Genomic DNA, 14804 nt, shown 5'->3' on the forward strand with positions numbered 1-14804 from the left:
GCCCCCAAAGCCTGGCAACCACTCACGAAAGTAAAGCAGAGTTGCCATTGTTAAGCTTTAGTGCCAGCATAATCACTACCTTCCCCTAAGTACTCTGAAATGCTACCATGCTGCAACACGTCCTCCCTAATAACTAGGCAGCCCTTTTTTCCTCTGTAGTTTTCCGGCCTTATATGAGTCAGCTTTGGTATGTACCACCTGAAGTCATCACAGAGAAAAGACCACTTGTGAAGGGGATTTCTGTGCAGGTTAAAAAAAAAAAAAGATGGCCTCATGGTGCTATATAGATTTTTATTTTGGGCTGCCCATGGTTTTCAATTACCCATCCTCTAGTTTGCCTGAGCTTTCCCATCATTTATTTCTTAACTTATGTTTAGCAGTGTGTTCTTTGTTATTTTGTTGGCTGCTGCTGTCCTCTGTCCTGGCTTTTCCTTCTTTGAGATTCCTGCATTGCAGTGGGTTTGATTAGCTAACCCTAATAAATAAAATTAATAATAATAATAATAATTTATTTATACCTCGCCCATCTGGCTGGGTTTCCCCAGCCACTCTGGGCGGCTCCCAACAGAATATTAATAATAAAGCGATAAAACATAAAACCTTAAAACTTCCGTTGTGGTCCCTCTTGCAACTTGACAATTCTATGGTTCTTTGGTTTGCCATAATAGAGAGCTGCCGGTTCCAAAGGAGGGAGGGGTGGTTGGAAATGATAGCTGGAGCAGCGATTTTGCATTGAGCCACTAGGTGGACCTCAACTCCCACCTGAGATCATGTTCACGCACACAGAAAAACTAAAACGCTCACCTACTCCACGGTCATCAACTGTAGGGTTGTCTATCCATCTCTGAGCTTGCTCAATCTTCCCTTCTAGATGGACAGCAGCCTTGGCAGGTCTGCTGTTTGCAACAGCCCTGTTGGTTTTAGACTGCAAATTCTGCAGCGATGTCGCTATTTGCTTTGCTAATGCACGGGCTTCGGGAGAATCCCCCTTCCCACTGCAGAGAAGAAGAAAAATCTGTTAAGGAAACTTCATTAAAATCAGTTCAAAAAGTAGGTTGGTTTCTGTTAATAAGACGTTTATGTATTGTAACTGTGAATATGCTAGGAACTACGCTTAACTGCATTTAACAAAGCACTGTGGTCTGCATTTTCACAAAGGATGAGTCAAGGCAATCTTTAAAAAAGGAAAGCAAGTAGCTTAATGAATGAAAGCAAAACCGGCCGGGAAAGTTCAACTAACAACACCAAGTGAAGTTCTTCATTGAACTTGCTTCTATTGAAGACCCTTCCCAACACATTTAAAAATACTGAGGCCCTAGCAACACTACAAATGCATGTCACTTAAAGGTAAAGAAAGGTAAAGGGGCCCCTGACCATCAGGTCCAGTCGTGTCCGACTCTGGGGTTGCAGTGCTCATCTCGCTCTAGAGGCCGAGGGAGCCGGCGTTTGTCCGCAGACAGCTTCCGGGTCATGTGGCCAGCATGACAAAGCCGCTTCTGGCGAACCAGAGCAGCGCACGGAAACGCCATTTACCTTCCCGCTGGAGCGGTCCCTATTTATCTACTTGCACTTTGACATGCTTTCAAACTGCTAGGTGGGCAGGAGCTGGGACCGAGCAACGGGAGCTCACCCCGTGGCAGGGATTCGAACCGCCAACCTTCTGATCAGCAAGCCCTAGACTCTGTGGTTTAACCCACAGTGCCACCTGGGTCACTTACATAGCGCTAATTGCCAGGGCTTCTTCCAAATAATCCTGGGGTACGGTAGGTGGGCAAAGTGCAGAGAGATCCGTTGCACACACATCCTAAACCAAGCTGGACCCTGCGATCATCATTTGAGGACATTTTTCATGTGCCTCCTATGCTAGAAGTCCGGAGGGCAGCAACACAAGAACAAGCCTTTTCTGTAGTGGCTCCCCACTCGTGGAATGCTCTCCTCAGGGAGGCGTGCCTGGCACCCTTGTTACATCTCTTTAGGCAAAAACATTTCCTCTTCCCCCAGGCCTTTGACTAATTAAACAATCTCTGGCCTTTTAAGCTGTATGTAGGGTGGCGGGTGTTGTTTCTGTTATGGTATGTATTCTTTCTGTTTCTTTATTGCAAATTGCCCTGTGATCTTCAGATGAAGGGCGCTATAGAAATGTAATAAATCATAATAACAAAAACACGTGGGAAGAGGAAATGGCCATTGAACTAGTTCCAGTCTCTGGTGTGGACATGCCGAGAGACGCCAACACAAGCTAACAGGACAGCCATACAGTCATACTGCTAGCCAGTCATAAACACACAAAGCAAACTAAAGAGTCCATGAGACTTAAGATCAATGGAACTTACATGGAAGCAGCCATGCCCATGTCAACCGCAATACTTACTGTTTCCGGAGGTCCGACAACTTAGCAGTCAGCGCCGAGATTTCTCCGAGGGACCGCAAAATGTCATCTCGCTCTTTGGGGTCGTCGCAGAGCTCTGCAATTTTCCTGCCTTCAGCCATAATGCCTCGAATGTGTTCCTCTCCTTCGCTTCCGCCATGAGGATCTGCCAGCCAGCTCTTGATGCAAAAGGAACATGTCAACACACAATGATCCACTTACGGTATCTGAACCTTCCGTGGTGCAATAGAGTTTGAAATGCTATTGTACTCCTCAAATTTAGCTAAGCTGTTGACGAATATATATAATGAAGTCTTTCGTAAGGCCCATCTGGCTCGAAAAGCTGGACATGGTTGAAATAAAGATATTGATGTTCTTTTCCTTTTAAAAAAGTAAATAAGATTTTGTTTGAGTTTTAAAAAGAGGACAAGATTAACAAAGCTGAAATACGGCCCAATATACCTGAAAGAGTGTCTCCATCCCCATCGTTCAGCCCGGACACTGAGGTCCAGCGCCGAGGGCCTTCTGGGGGTTCCCTCACTGCAAGATGTGAGCTAACAGGGAACCAGGCAGAGGGTCTTCTCGGTAGTGGCACCCGCCCTGTGGAATGCCCTCCCATCAGATGTCAAGAAAATAAACAACTATCTGATTTTTAGAAGCTATCTGAAGGCAACCCTGTTCAGGGAAGTTTTTAATGTTTGATGTTTTATCATGTTTTTAATATTCTGTTGGGAGCCGCCCAGAGTGGCTGGGGAAACCCAGCCAGATGGGTGGGGTATAAATAATTTTTATTATTATTATTATTATTATTATTATTATTATTATTATTATTTCTGAAACAGAAGTGCATCCTTGAAAGTCACACCTTTGCAGGAAGAGACCGTAAAAATGTCATGCTAGAACACTCCCCTTTTCTCTCTTCCACCTTGACATGTAAATGCCAGAACAGGAGTCTTGCTCCGCAAACAGATACTCTTCAAGAAAATGAAGGGTGTGACTTGCAAGAATGTTCCCGAGCCTTTCAAAGTACTGCAAGAGGAAGTCCTTATTTGAGAGCCATTAGTGGACCGTCTTTAAAGCAGTCTGAATATGTTGGACTACAATGCCCCATCAGCTCCTCACCACTGGCAATGGGGCTAGCTGGGTCTGATGGGAGCTGATTCCCTGACCTCCCTTTAAAGTCAAATAACTGCAACGGCTGAAACAAAATAGGATGCCCTGGCTAGAAGAAATCCAAATTATATTATTAACATCAATTCACTTCCTATGAAGCATCACAAAACAATAAACGGTGTATATAAAACTGCTGCAAATGCAAAATGCATAGAAAACAACTATTTTAAAATGATTAAGGCAAAGCCATTTGAAACCCATTCCAGAGATTGACTGGGGGTAAAACAACTGAAGGAGGACCCAATGTAAGAACTAACTCGTATGCTAGTTTACTAGGACCCATCGCGGTTCAGCAGAACTGGGAGGGATCATCTGCGCTGCGATTACCTGAGCGGCATCGATTTTCTTTGCAATTGCCTGCTTAGAGTTGGTCATAGCCTCCAGCTTGCGAGCTGCGTTTTCCACTTTTGCTGTGAGCAAATCCAAGCCTTGGGACACTTGCTGAGCCTTCTGCAAGGCCAGCGGTGTAGCACCTTGTCCTCTGTTCAAGGGGAAAGAAAGGCATGTAAAACCCAACACACTCTTGCACAGGGGTCAGCAAACCTTTTCAGCAGGGGGCCGGCCCACTGTCCCTCAGACCTTGTGTGGGGGGGGGGCTGGGCTACATTTTGAAAATAAATAAATAAATAAACGAATTCCTATGCCCCACAAATAACCCAGAGATGCATTTTAAATAAAAGCACACATTCTACTCATGTAAAAACACCAGGCAGGCCCCACAAATAACCCAGAGATGCATTTTAAATAAAAGGACACATTCTACTCATGTAAAAACACACTGATTCCTGGACTGTCTACGGGCTGGATTTAGAAGGCGATTGGGCTGGATCTGGCCCCTGGGCCTTAGCTTGCCTGCCCATGCTCTTGCAGCTATAGCCTACTGACTTAACTAATCCCATATAATAGCTCATTAGTTGCTGCTGATTTATACAAGTAGTAGTATTGTAGGATGCAAGCCAGAACTGCAAAGATGGGGAAAAGTTTCTCTACCCCCAAAAGCTGGGGGCCTCAATGCCAGGGGCAGGGGATTGGTGTTACTCCTGCCTGAACCACCTTTCCGACTACAATCCATTCATTTCAAACTGCACTTTGTGCTCTTTTCCTTGCTGCAATGAAATTTGCAGAGGACAACACACTTGGTGTGCTGTCACAATGCTGATTAACAAACCACTCGGCGAAAGCTGCCCATTTGCTGCCAATAAAGCTAAAATTCAAAGGAAGCATTTCATGCATGTTGAACTGTTACAAATTACTTTGGCTTAATTGGAAAGCAAGTTTTGAAGACACCGGGATCCATTCTCCAATCCAGATATGAAAGCATAAGTGTATTTTTTTCTAGGCAGTACAATCAGGCCTACAGAAATCCACTCATCAGTTCACCAACGACAAGTCCCCCCTGAAAGGTTCTCAGCGTGACATTAAATGAGCATAATGCTCATGCCGCTTCTGCCAGCTCCAAGTCGCATAATAATTTAAGCTCTCCCTGCTATTTCCTAAGTTCTCTGGCAGACACAGTACACCAGGTGGAGGAGAGGGTTCAGTGGCAACCAGAAACGACAGAAGGCTAGCAAGTCATGTGAAAATTCATGTATCCTCGAGTGTAGTTAAGATCAGAACTAGAATGCAAATGTGAAATCAAAACAGAAAGGCCCTTAAATGAGGAACTAAATAAGCATTAAGGGCCAGAATTTAAAAGGGGGCACCTGCACGATGCAGCCACTTCTCCCCAACACAAAGCTGTCTTTATTTTTAAATGAAAGAATGTGCACATAAGCACTTCCTTTTAAAATTGGGAAGAAGAAGAAGAGTTTGGATTTGATATCCCGCTTTTCACTACCCGAAGGAGTCTCAAAGCGGCTAACATTCTCCTTTCCCTTCCTCCCCCACAACAAACACTCTGTGAGGTGAGTGGGGCTGAGAGACTTCAGAGAAGTGTGACTAGCCCAAGGTCACCCAGCAGCTGCATGTGGAGGAGTGGAGACACGAACCCGGTTCCCCAGATAACAAGTCTACCGCTCTTAACCACTACACCACACTGGGTCTATGCTCCTTTAAATAAACAGGAGATGATGCACACCCAAGTCAACATTAGCAAATATGAGATCTTCCAATTAACCAAAAGGGGTGTTGCCGTGATAATGCATCAGATCACATTATTTAAAAGAAGAACTGCTCAGTGTTTTAATACACAGGAGGTTGTAATCAACAGAGCAATGTAGCCCCACTGAAGTCAAATAGGTTTCAATTTGTCACATCCATTGATTTCTACAACTGAATATGCCTTAGGTGGATTCAACCCACAATTACTTGTGCATTTGGGTTTTCTGAATGAGCGGAGGAAGAAATAGCACAAAAGGAACAGAAAGCGTTGGCAAGAGAAAACTGTGCGTGAACTAAATTACAGGAATCCTCCATGAAAATTAAGGAGGCAGGTGGGGCAGAATGCAGGGCAGAGACAACGCACAGCAACATGATGTCCACAACTATTAGTATGTTGGCAAAATAAATACATTTAATTTATCATTTGTGTTGCTTCCTTAGAACGGCAGGATTGCTATTTCAAAGTCCCAGGGATAAACGTATTTAGTAGCGAGAAGGTGTTTACCTAGCTCGAAGATCAGCCACTTGGTCAGTCAATTGGCCAAGCATTTTACATGTTCCTAGAATCTCTCTGCGTTCTTTGCCTGCACAGAGCTCTCCAACTTTTCCTGCTTCATCCAGGATCTGCCTTATGGCTTGCTCGCCAGAGTCTCCTAGGAAGAAAGAATGTGGGAATGCAGACAATGAAGACTCATGCATTATTTACACCAGGGAAAATTGCTGGGCCTATCAAAAGCTATGCAACGTTCAACGCAGGGAGGAAAGAACGTCTACCGAATGTGTTGTACAAGAAATATAATCCATCGTAATAGAACAGCGTGCTTGTTCTAGAAACAGGCATATCATTTCATCGGATTAGGTATAACGCACGCCACTGGAACCCAATTAATTTCAATGCTAAGACTAAAGCAGGAAGTTATTTTTCTCCTACATAATTTTAGAGAAAGAATGATACACACGCTTTTCAAAAATTTCCATATGTTTCTGTTCTTTGACATGTGCAGCAATCTTTACAACTGTGATAGTGTAATCTCCTGGAGGTCCTCCAGATGTTGTTGGACTACAGCTCCCAGCATCCCTGACTGTCAGCCACAGGTGTGGCGCTACCATTAGCTAGAACTGGACAACTGGTGGGGAGACAGCAGTTTTGTGGCATTGGAGAACACAGATATGTATGCCATGTAGCCTGTCCTGCACCCCTTAGGTTTTCCTGCTGCCTCCTGGTGTTGTGAAATATACTGTTCAATTGCCTGTCTTGAAGTACAAGTCTACCACTCTGATGAGCTTTGGTACAAGCCATGGGACTGGGGCACCATGCCATCCTTTGCTTTGGGTAGCAAAATGTTTTGGGCCAACCTTGATTGGCCATGCTGGCTAGAGCTGATGGGAGCTGAAGTCCAACAGCACCTTGCAGGCCACAGGTAAGCTACCTTTGCTTTAGAGCAGGGTCTCCAGCTGTTTTTGGACTACAACTCCCATCACCCCTGACTTTGCTATCTAGGGATGATGGGAGTTGTAGTCCAAAAACAGCTGGAGGCCCAAGTTGGGGAAACACTGGTTCAGAGCATGTGAAATGTACCCGGGCCATAATGTACACATGGTGTAAGCAAACTTCCAGTTTAGTTTGATCCAAAGCAACATCTTTACTTTACATCTGGAAAGGAAAATAAACAAAATTCTTCACAATCCAAATCCAGTAATGTTTCATGGAGTTAACTCATGACGGCACAGCATATACACTGCACTTTTATGGGTTTTTCTTACGGGATCCAGTGAATAAAATACAGATGCAAAATCTGATCAATGCTCTCGAGAGCCAACGTAATCAAGTCAAGATGCAGAGGCAACATCAAATTTTATCAGTTACAGTGTTCCATTCTTGTATGCTTATTTTAATGTACGACACATTTCGGAACAGCAGAGCTCTGCTAGTACGGTAATAAATATGCGACATCTTTTCAAGGAGAGCAGCTGTACCAGAATACTAATTTGGGAAGGGTTCCGAACTAAATAATTTGGATGGTAAGATAAGCAAAGCTTCCCAAACCACTTAGCATAGAATCAATTTGTTTTGCATTAATATTTGAAAGAACAGTGTCTTAAGAGCTTCCATTTGGAGTACCACAGTAATGCTGTAACTGAGTTATCACATCACATACTAGTTTGCAGCTTGTTGTTCAGCACCCCAAGAATCTCAGCTTTCATTTTAATGATAATAACAGTGCTAAGAGTGCTAGCTGTTTAAAAGGGTGACACACAGGACATAAAATTTACTCAAAGGTTGGGGAGAGGATGGAGCTAAGGAGTATTTCCATGGATGGCTCTTCCGTGTCCCAGATAGCTCTTTGTCCTTCCCAACTATTTACAAGAGCAAAATATGGAAAAATAAAAATATGCTTGGTGTATATTGGATGGGGGGAAAGGGCTTGATTTATGCAGGTTGCATATTCTTGGTACAGAATTGTCCTAAGTACAGAATTTTTGGCCTTAGCTCTTGGCCCTTCCCAACTATTTACAAGAGCAAAATATGTTATGGAAAAATAAAAATAAGCTTGGTGTATATTGGATGGGGGGAAAGGGCTTGATTTATGCAGGTTGCATATTCTTGGTACAGAATTGTCCTTAGTACAGAATTTTTGGCCTTCCCATCCTAAGTGTGGGTCCAATTTTGATCAATAGCAGCGAGGACTTAATGTTACCTGCTGGAGCGTTGGGGTCTCTAAGCCAGCCCTTGGCTTGGTTCAACTTGGAATCTATTAAGGCCAATGCTCTCTTCATAGCTTCTGTATCCTTTTAGAAAGAGGGGAGGAAAGGCAGATTATCTTAATCATGTCCCACAAAATGCAGGTATGGGTACAACGGCAGAGACACAAAGTGAAGCACAACTCGCAGAAGAACCAACGGCTTAATGTTAAGTATCAGACACATTCCTGTCACTCAAAATGCAGAAGTCGCAGCATGCATTGTTTTAAGGTTTTATTTCCCAAGCGTACAGCAACTCCAGAATGAGGTATGGCTTTTCAGAACTACCCTAAATGTTAAATATTCAATCTTCAAAAAAATGAAATAATCACACAATTCTCTGCATGCATTCTTCATTTTTCATCACCTGCTAGGAGAGTGGAATAGATCCAGTTCGCCGTAATCTAACACAGGTGTCATGGATACAACCCAGGTTTAGAGGAGGAAAGCACAGAGGCCAAGGCAATGGTACCAGGTGTGTGTGTGTTTTTAAATGATTTATTAATTCATCCATTCAAGCACTCTCAGTCATACACAGTCACATATGCTCTGCGGAGATAATAGTTATATGGCTGCTTGGTCTAACAAGATGGCCAGCCAAGTAGCACAGATGGGTGGGTGGAGCTGGGGAAGTAGTGGAAAATTCATATTGCTCCCAGGGGTGCTACAGAAGTTTTTGCCTCAAAATGCCTGTCCCCAGAGTTCTCATATTCCTCTCCCTGCATCTCTTGATATATGACAAGTAGACCGACATCACAATTACAGTTGTGACCTAGAATATGACATATCTTCCAAGGAGTGTTATTTTTTTAAGTCTGATGTTTTGCTTAAAACAAAGTCCTATTTATTTCCTATTTTCCTTTTTTTGCTCATCAAGCTCACCTTTATTTCCAGCTTCCATTCATCCTTCTAATTCATGCAGTTCATACTGATTACATTTTAAATCCCCTAAAATACACGAATAAATTTACAAAAATCTTCAGAGGCTTATTTTGCAGAATCATAACTGACTGATTACTTATGAACTGCGACGTCACATTATAAGCTTTCCAACCCCCCCCCCCAAAAAAATCTTCTGCTTCTTACTATATTATCTCTCAATTAGTTACAGTGTCATAGCTTGGTTTGCCAACTCCCAGGGCCACACAGAGGTGGGGTAGTATGAAGGGAAACGGACCGAATACGCATGCGCATTCAACTGCCTAATGATGTCACCCAAGAGATTGCAGCCACAGAGATAAGAAAATAAGAGTCGTTCTGTTGTCTGGAGAGGTCACTTCCTGGTCAGTACCCCACCACCAGCACCACCATGCCACTGGTTAGTTAGTTGCTTTATCTTGCCCAAGGCAACCCAAAGAGACAAGCAAACAATTCACAGAGTGACTCATGCCTGGGCAAGATCAGCAATATGATATATACTGCAAGCAACAATAGCAAGGAATGCAGCTTTAACATACTTGTTTCACAGGAAAAGAGCCTTCGGAAGTAGGTAGTACGATCAAAGGATGAATGTAAATGATTGGTTTGTTTTTAATTGTTTAGAAAATGCAACTTTTCCTCTAGGAATAGGCAACTGGCTAACCAGGGGTTCACTCTGTTTCCCAGGCTGGCCCTCATCCAAACCCATTGACACGGACCCCTCTTACAATGCACCTCAGGTGCTTTCTACTACACGAGCCAAGATACAGGTGAAGGTGATTCTCCATCAACACCTCCGCAGCAACAGAAGCTGTATCTGGGACTTATGCTCCATAGGTGCTTGGCGGTGTGTAGCTTGTCATCCGCAGGGATTAGAGATGCTTCAGGAATTCTTAGCCAATATCGTAGAGGGAGCGGCCAAATCTGAAAGGTCTGCTAAAGTTTGTGTTGGTTCATGCTGAAGAGGAAGGAGTTACAAGGACCCTTTCCCCTGTGCCAGGGCAGAGAAGCAAGTTGTCAGGTAAAGCCAAAGTTACTGGCCTTTCCAAGCTCTCACTCGATGCAAAATAATATGGCCCCTTTATACAGATGACTTGCCAGCCAGGCTCTAATATCTATGAAGTGATATAGTCTGGAGAGCTTGAGCCATATCTGCATTTCATTACCAAAAAAGGCAACACTCAAAGGAACACACCAAGCCCAACTTTCTGACATAACTGCTACGTTAGTCACCACGTATAGGCTCTCCAACATCTCTTGGTACCAGAATCTTTGGAGAGCAAACAGCTAACTAGAGCGGAAGACCTTCTAGGAATCTAAATTCACATACTGCAGACTAAAATGGGAGGGAGGGGGAAACCCATGTAGTACACTCGTAATACACTACACGGCATCTAGATGGTTACAGGTTAAAATCAAAAGGGCAACCAGGATTAATCTGAAGAAGGTATTCCATTCCCCTAAGTCTTCAAAATTCAAATTACCCCCCAGGACAAAAGCAGCACAAACAGATTATTATTATTATTATTATTATTATTATTATTATTATTATTATTTAGGGTGTCCTTATTTTCATTGGAATTTTTTGAAGGATATGGGTTTATGTGACATGGGAGAATATTTCAATGTACACACATCTGCATTCTGCAATAGTACAATCTTAGCAGTACAGTCGTACCTTGGTTCTCGAATGCCTTGGTACTTGTACATTTTGGCTCCCGAACGCCACAAACTCCAAAGTAATTGTTCCAGCCTGTGAACTTTTTTTGGAAGCCAAACATCGGGTGTGGCTTCCGCAGCTTCTGATTGAGTGCAGGAAGCTCCTGCAGCCAATCGAAAGCCGTACCTTGGTTTTCGAACGTTTTCAGAAGTCGAACGGACTTCCGGAATGGATTACGTTCGAGAACCAAGGTACGGCTGTATGTGCTTTCGGCTTTGACTGCAAGTAGAAAACTTCAAGTAGAATTCCTTTCAAATGGTCAGACTTAAAATGTTCGCATAACCATGCAAAAGAAAATCTGTTAGTTGTCTTACAGTGCAATCATATACTTGACTGTGCAGAAGCAAGCCCCACTGAGTTTACCGTCTTAGGTGTGGCTGGGGGGGAAAGCAGGGCAATGAGAGGATAAACAACAACCTTAGTCTGCTCTCTTACAGATCAGGAAATTATATCACTGACAGGTAATCTACAGCAGCAAAGCTTAGCAACAGGATATAAGAACGCCGGTTAAATATTATAACCCTGCACAGAGGAATATTGGTTGCAATGCAATACATGCAGAAGAAGCCCCATTGCTGCCCTATGGGGGGATGTTGGTCCATGAATACAAGCCATTCAATAGCAGACAAGACAAGGGAAAACTCCATACTGAGCTCCTGGTTTGCAGCTTAATAGTTGGAAGGTGTGGGTGGATTTTTCAGGCTAGTCAACATTTTCCTTCTAAAAAAGGTATAAAGCCCAGGAATATGCTCCTTTGTTCTCCAGAGCAGATGCCAATGCAGAGTACTAAAGCTCTCATTCTGAAAGATCTATCGGTTGAGTTAGTTGTACCATGGCAGTTCAGCGATAAATATATATCAGAATGAATTCTAAATGCCAGCAGGTATTTCGGGGGTGGTTGGGGGAAAGCTTACTAAACAGGAAACGGGAGCTACAGTCAGGATTGTTACTGAGCATCTTTCAATCTGAAAACCTTTTCATTTCAGAAGATGCCCCTATTTCACAGGTGCTTGTTACAAAATATGCTCTCTTTGAACCCATTCTGATATCGCTGGATGAACTGCTCCCCGCTTTTAGAATCCACATCCACTCCAAAGGCCTAAAAAGGGTAGGTTTCCCCTAACAGGAGTATTTGTAATACCCAAATAAGGACAATGGGGGTGGGTTGGTAGAAAGCCATTCAGCAGAAAAATGCCAGCCGTTTTTAATGCAAGGCGGGATTTTTAAAATGCCATGGGAAACCAGGACAAGCTCCTAGGACTTGGGGGAAAAAACCCTATAAGAATACATATGATATCCAGCGCAAACACAGCTGCTTTCCTTGGTTCACAACAATCAGCAGTCGAATTATAAATACTAATCTCCTTGTGATAATAGTAGTAGTAGTGGTACTTTTCGGAGAAAAAATAAAACCCATCTGTTTCCAGTTACATGGTAGTCCCACTAGTGTTCACAAACAGCCACCTCCCTTTCACAAAACTGAAATTGTCGCTAAAGCATTTCTGAAGCGTTTACTGAATTTTTTATTTTTATTTTGCTTGGGGAAAGCAAAGTCAATGCAAACACCTACTCCGAGATATCAAGACAGTTTATATGTTTCAGAAGCAAGAATCCCAGAGGTGGATTTCGCATTCACCAGGAAGCATGTCGTCATTAAATCCACATTAGCACACCTTGAGATAGTATGGGGTGGCTGTCACCACCTCATAAACAACTCCATACCTCACAGCCTAGCTGGCAATGCTTTAAGTGAATCTTAATACTTTAGGAGTGAGTACAGTGTCACAACCCAACACACAGGAAAATGCACAGCACACAGTCTGCACACGGCACGACAACAACAACAACTCAGGACCATGCTCTTCTGTTTTAGTACGAAAGGTAGAGGTTGTGGGTTGCGGAAGAGGGTCTTACCTTCTAAAAGGCGAGAAAAGAATAATAGAAACGGAGGAAAGAAACAGGGAAAAAACAAAAGATACGTAAAAGGAGCCATGAAAGGTAGACGAAGTATTACTTCACAATAAAAGGGCGATGGATACAAACAAACAGGCTGTGAAAGTTGGTAGTTCTCAGGCCACAGCAGCCTCTTTTTGGGGAACAATGGATTTTATCCCCAACCCCCCCAACACATTGCTAAACGAGTCCTGAGGGGTTTGCCTCCACAGCTATGAACAAAAAAAAAAGTCAGGAGTGTCAGCCAACTGAAAGGCAAGTCGGTGTTATTTCCAAAGGAAGAAAAAGAAAAAGAAAGACCACAAGTCTTTTTTTGATTAAAATTCAAGTGGGTTTCAGACTTAACTTGGGTTTAGGAATCGTGGAAAGGCAACAGGCACACGCATGCAAGCAACCGACTCTGCACTGTTATTTTTGAAAAGTCAAATGAGATAGCTATTCCTCAACCACCAGTGGGGAAGAAGACAGGAGAACCCTCAGACTCCCCACTTTGATTTCAAAATGCTTGAACGGGAAGAAGGGGCAATTGACCAGTGGCCCTGCACATGGTCACAGGTTCAATCCCTGACATCTTCATGAAGGACCAGGAAGGAAACCAGCCAGAACAGACCTAATGAGCTCAATGGACCAATGGCCTAACTCGATGTAAGGCGGTTTCCTATCAAGCGGAGTGCGTTGCCATTTACACCCCTTCAGTCCACCCAGTTTACACTTCAGGAAGAGGAGGACTAAACATCATTCCGTCTTTTAGGTTTCCTAACTAACCTGGCCTTCTAGCTAAAGGATCCGCGGGGGGGGGGGGGGAGTCCACCCTCCACTTTCAATTTCATTGTCATCGTATCCCATTTACAAATGTTTCAGGGTTCTCATCCTCCAGCAAAATTAGTTAAATGCATCCGATCAGTTGAATGTAGAATTCTGCTGCTCTGGCTACTGAGGTGTTGTTTTTTTTAAATGATATTGAGAAAACTGCAAGAATAGGAATTCTTCACTGCATTTCACAAGGAGGTATATAGGCTTCTGAAAACAGTACTATCCCCTTCTCCCCACTTGCGCTGATTCCCTTAATCAATTATCTTTACCAGTGGTCAACGGCAAACTTGGATCCCCAGCTGTTGTTGGACTACAACTCCCATCATCCCTAGCTAGAAGCACCAGTGGTCAGGGGTGATGGGAGTTGTAGTACACAAATATCTGGGGACCCAAGCTTGGGAAACACTGGCTAAGGGGATGCAGAAGATTAGTTTGCGTTCATTCAGTGGCACAGCTAGAGCAGGACCTTGAGGCTAAAGCCCATGGCCCCCACAGGCCAACCCCCTCCCAAATAACCACTTGGAGAATGGCAGAGGCAAGCAGGCCCTGTTGTCCACATGATGCTGACCATCACAGCATCTTTTCCTCTGACGTCTATTGCATTTCATGGCAGGTGGTCAGATGAGGGGCCATGTGCATGTTTAAAGACGCTCATTTTATTATTTGTTATTATAAATACATTTTCCCTTTCAACCACAAAATGGTGCTCGTTCCCCAGTTAACGTGCTGCGGCAAAAGCAAACTCTGTTTATTCTTGCAGTCGTGGTGATTTAAGTGAGTTTAAAAGGTGAAGCAGCACATGCTCAGGGTATTCCTTTCTCTCTCTCTTTTTTTAATCAGGGCTTGCAAGCTGTTGTTTTGTTTTGTCTTTTGCTCTAATACATGAGTAATGTAGAAGCAGGTATAAAGAAAAGAATGACAGTGAGGATGGGGAGAAGAGAAATGTGAACATGGCTATCTAAGGAGCCCATACCCACCATAAGACCATTAAGTCCAGGAATTATAATTTCCTATTTG

General features: G+C 43.5%; 1 protein-coding gene across 2 annotated transcripts in view; it reads right to left on the reverse strand.

Annotated features, from left to right (window-relative positions):
- The window catches only part of VCL (vinculin), a 77035-nt gene that overhangs the window by 21062 nt on the left and 41169 nt on the right, over nt 1–14804 (reverse strand). For both annotated transcript variants that reach the window (XM_033148533.1, XM_033148534.1), the window contains exons 7-11: nt 8341–8431; nt 6147–6294; nt 3869–4022; nt 2372–2547; nt 805–995 (exon numbers count right to left, since the gene is read on the reverse strand). In XM_033148533.1, coding sequence (XP_033004424.1) covers nt 805–995; nt 2372–2547; nt 3869–4022; nt 6147–6294; nt 8341–8431 — 760 coding nt within the window. The remainder of the gene's footprint in view (nt 1–804; nt 996–2371; nt 2548–3868; nt 4023–6146; nt 6295–8340; nt 8432–14804) is intronic.

This window comes from Lacerta agilis, chromosome 5, assembly GCF_009819535.1.
Source record: "Lacerta agilis isolate rLacAgi1 chromosome 5, rLacAgi1.pri, whole genome shotgun sequence".
NCBI classification, from domain to species: Eukaryota; Metazoa; Chordata; class Lepidosauria; order Squamata; family Lacertidae; genus Lacerta; species Lacerta agilis.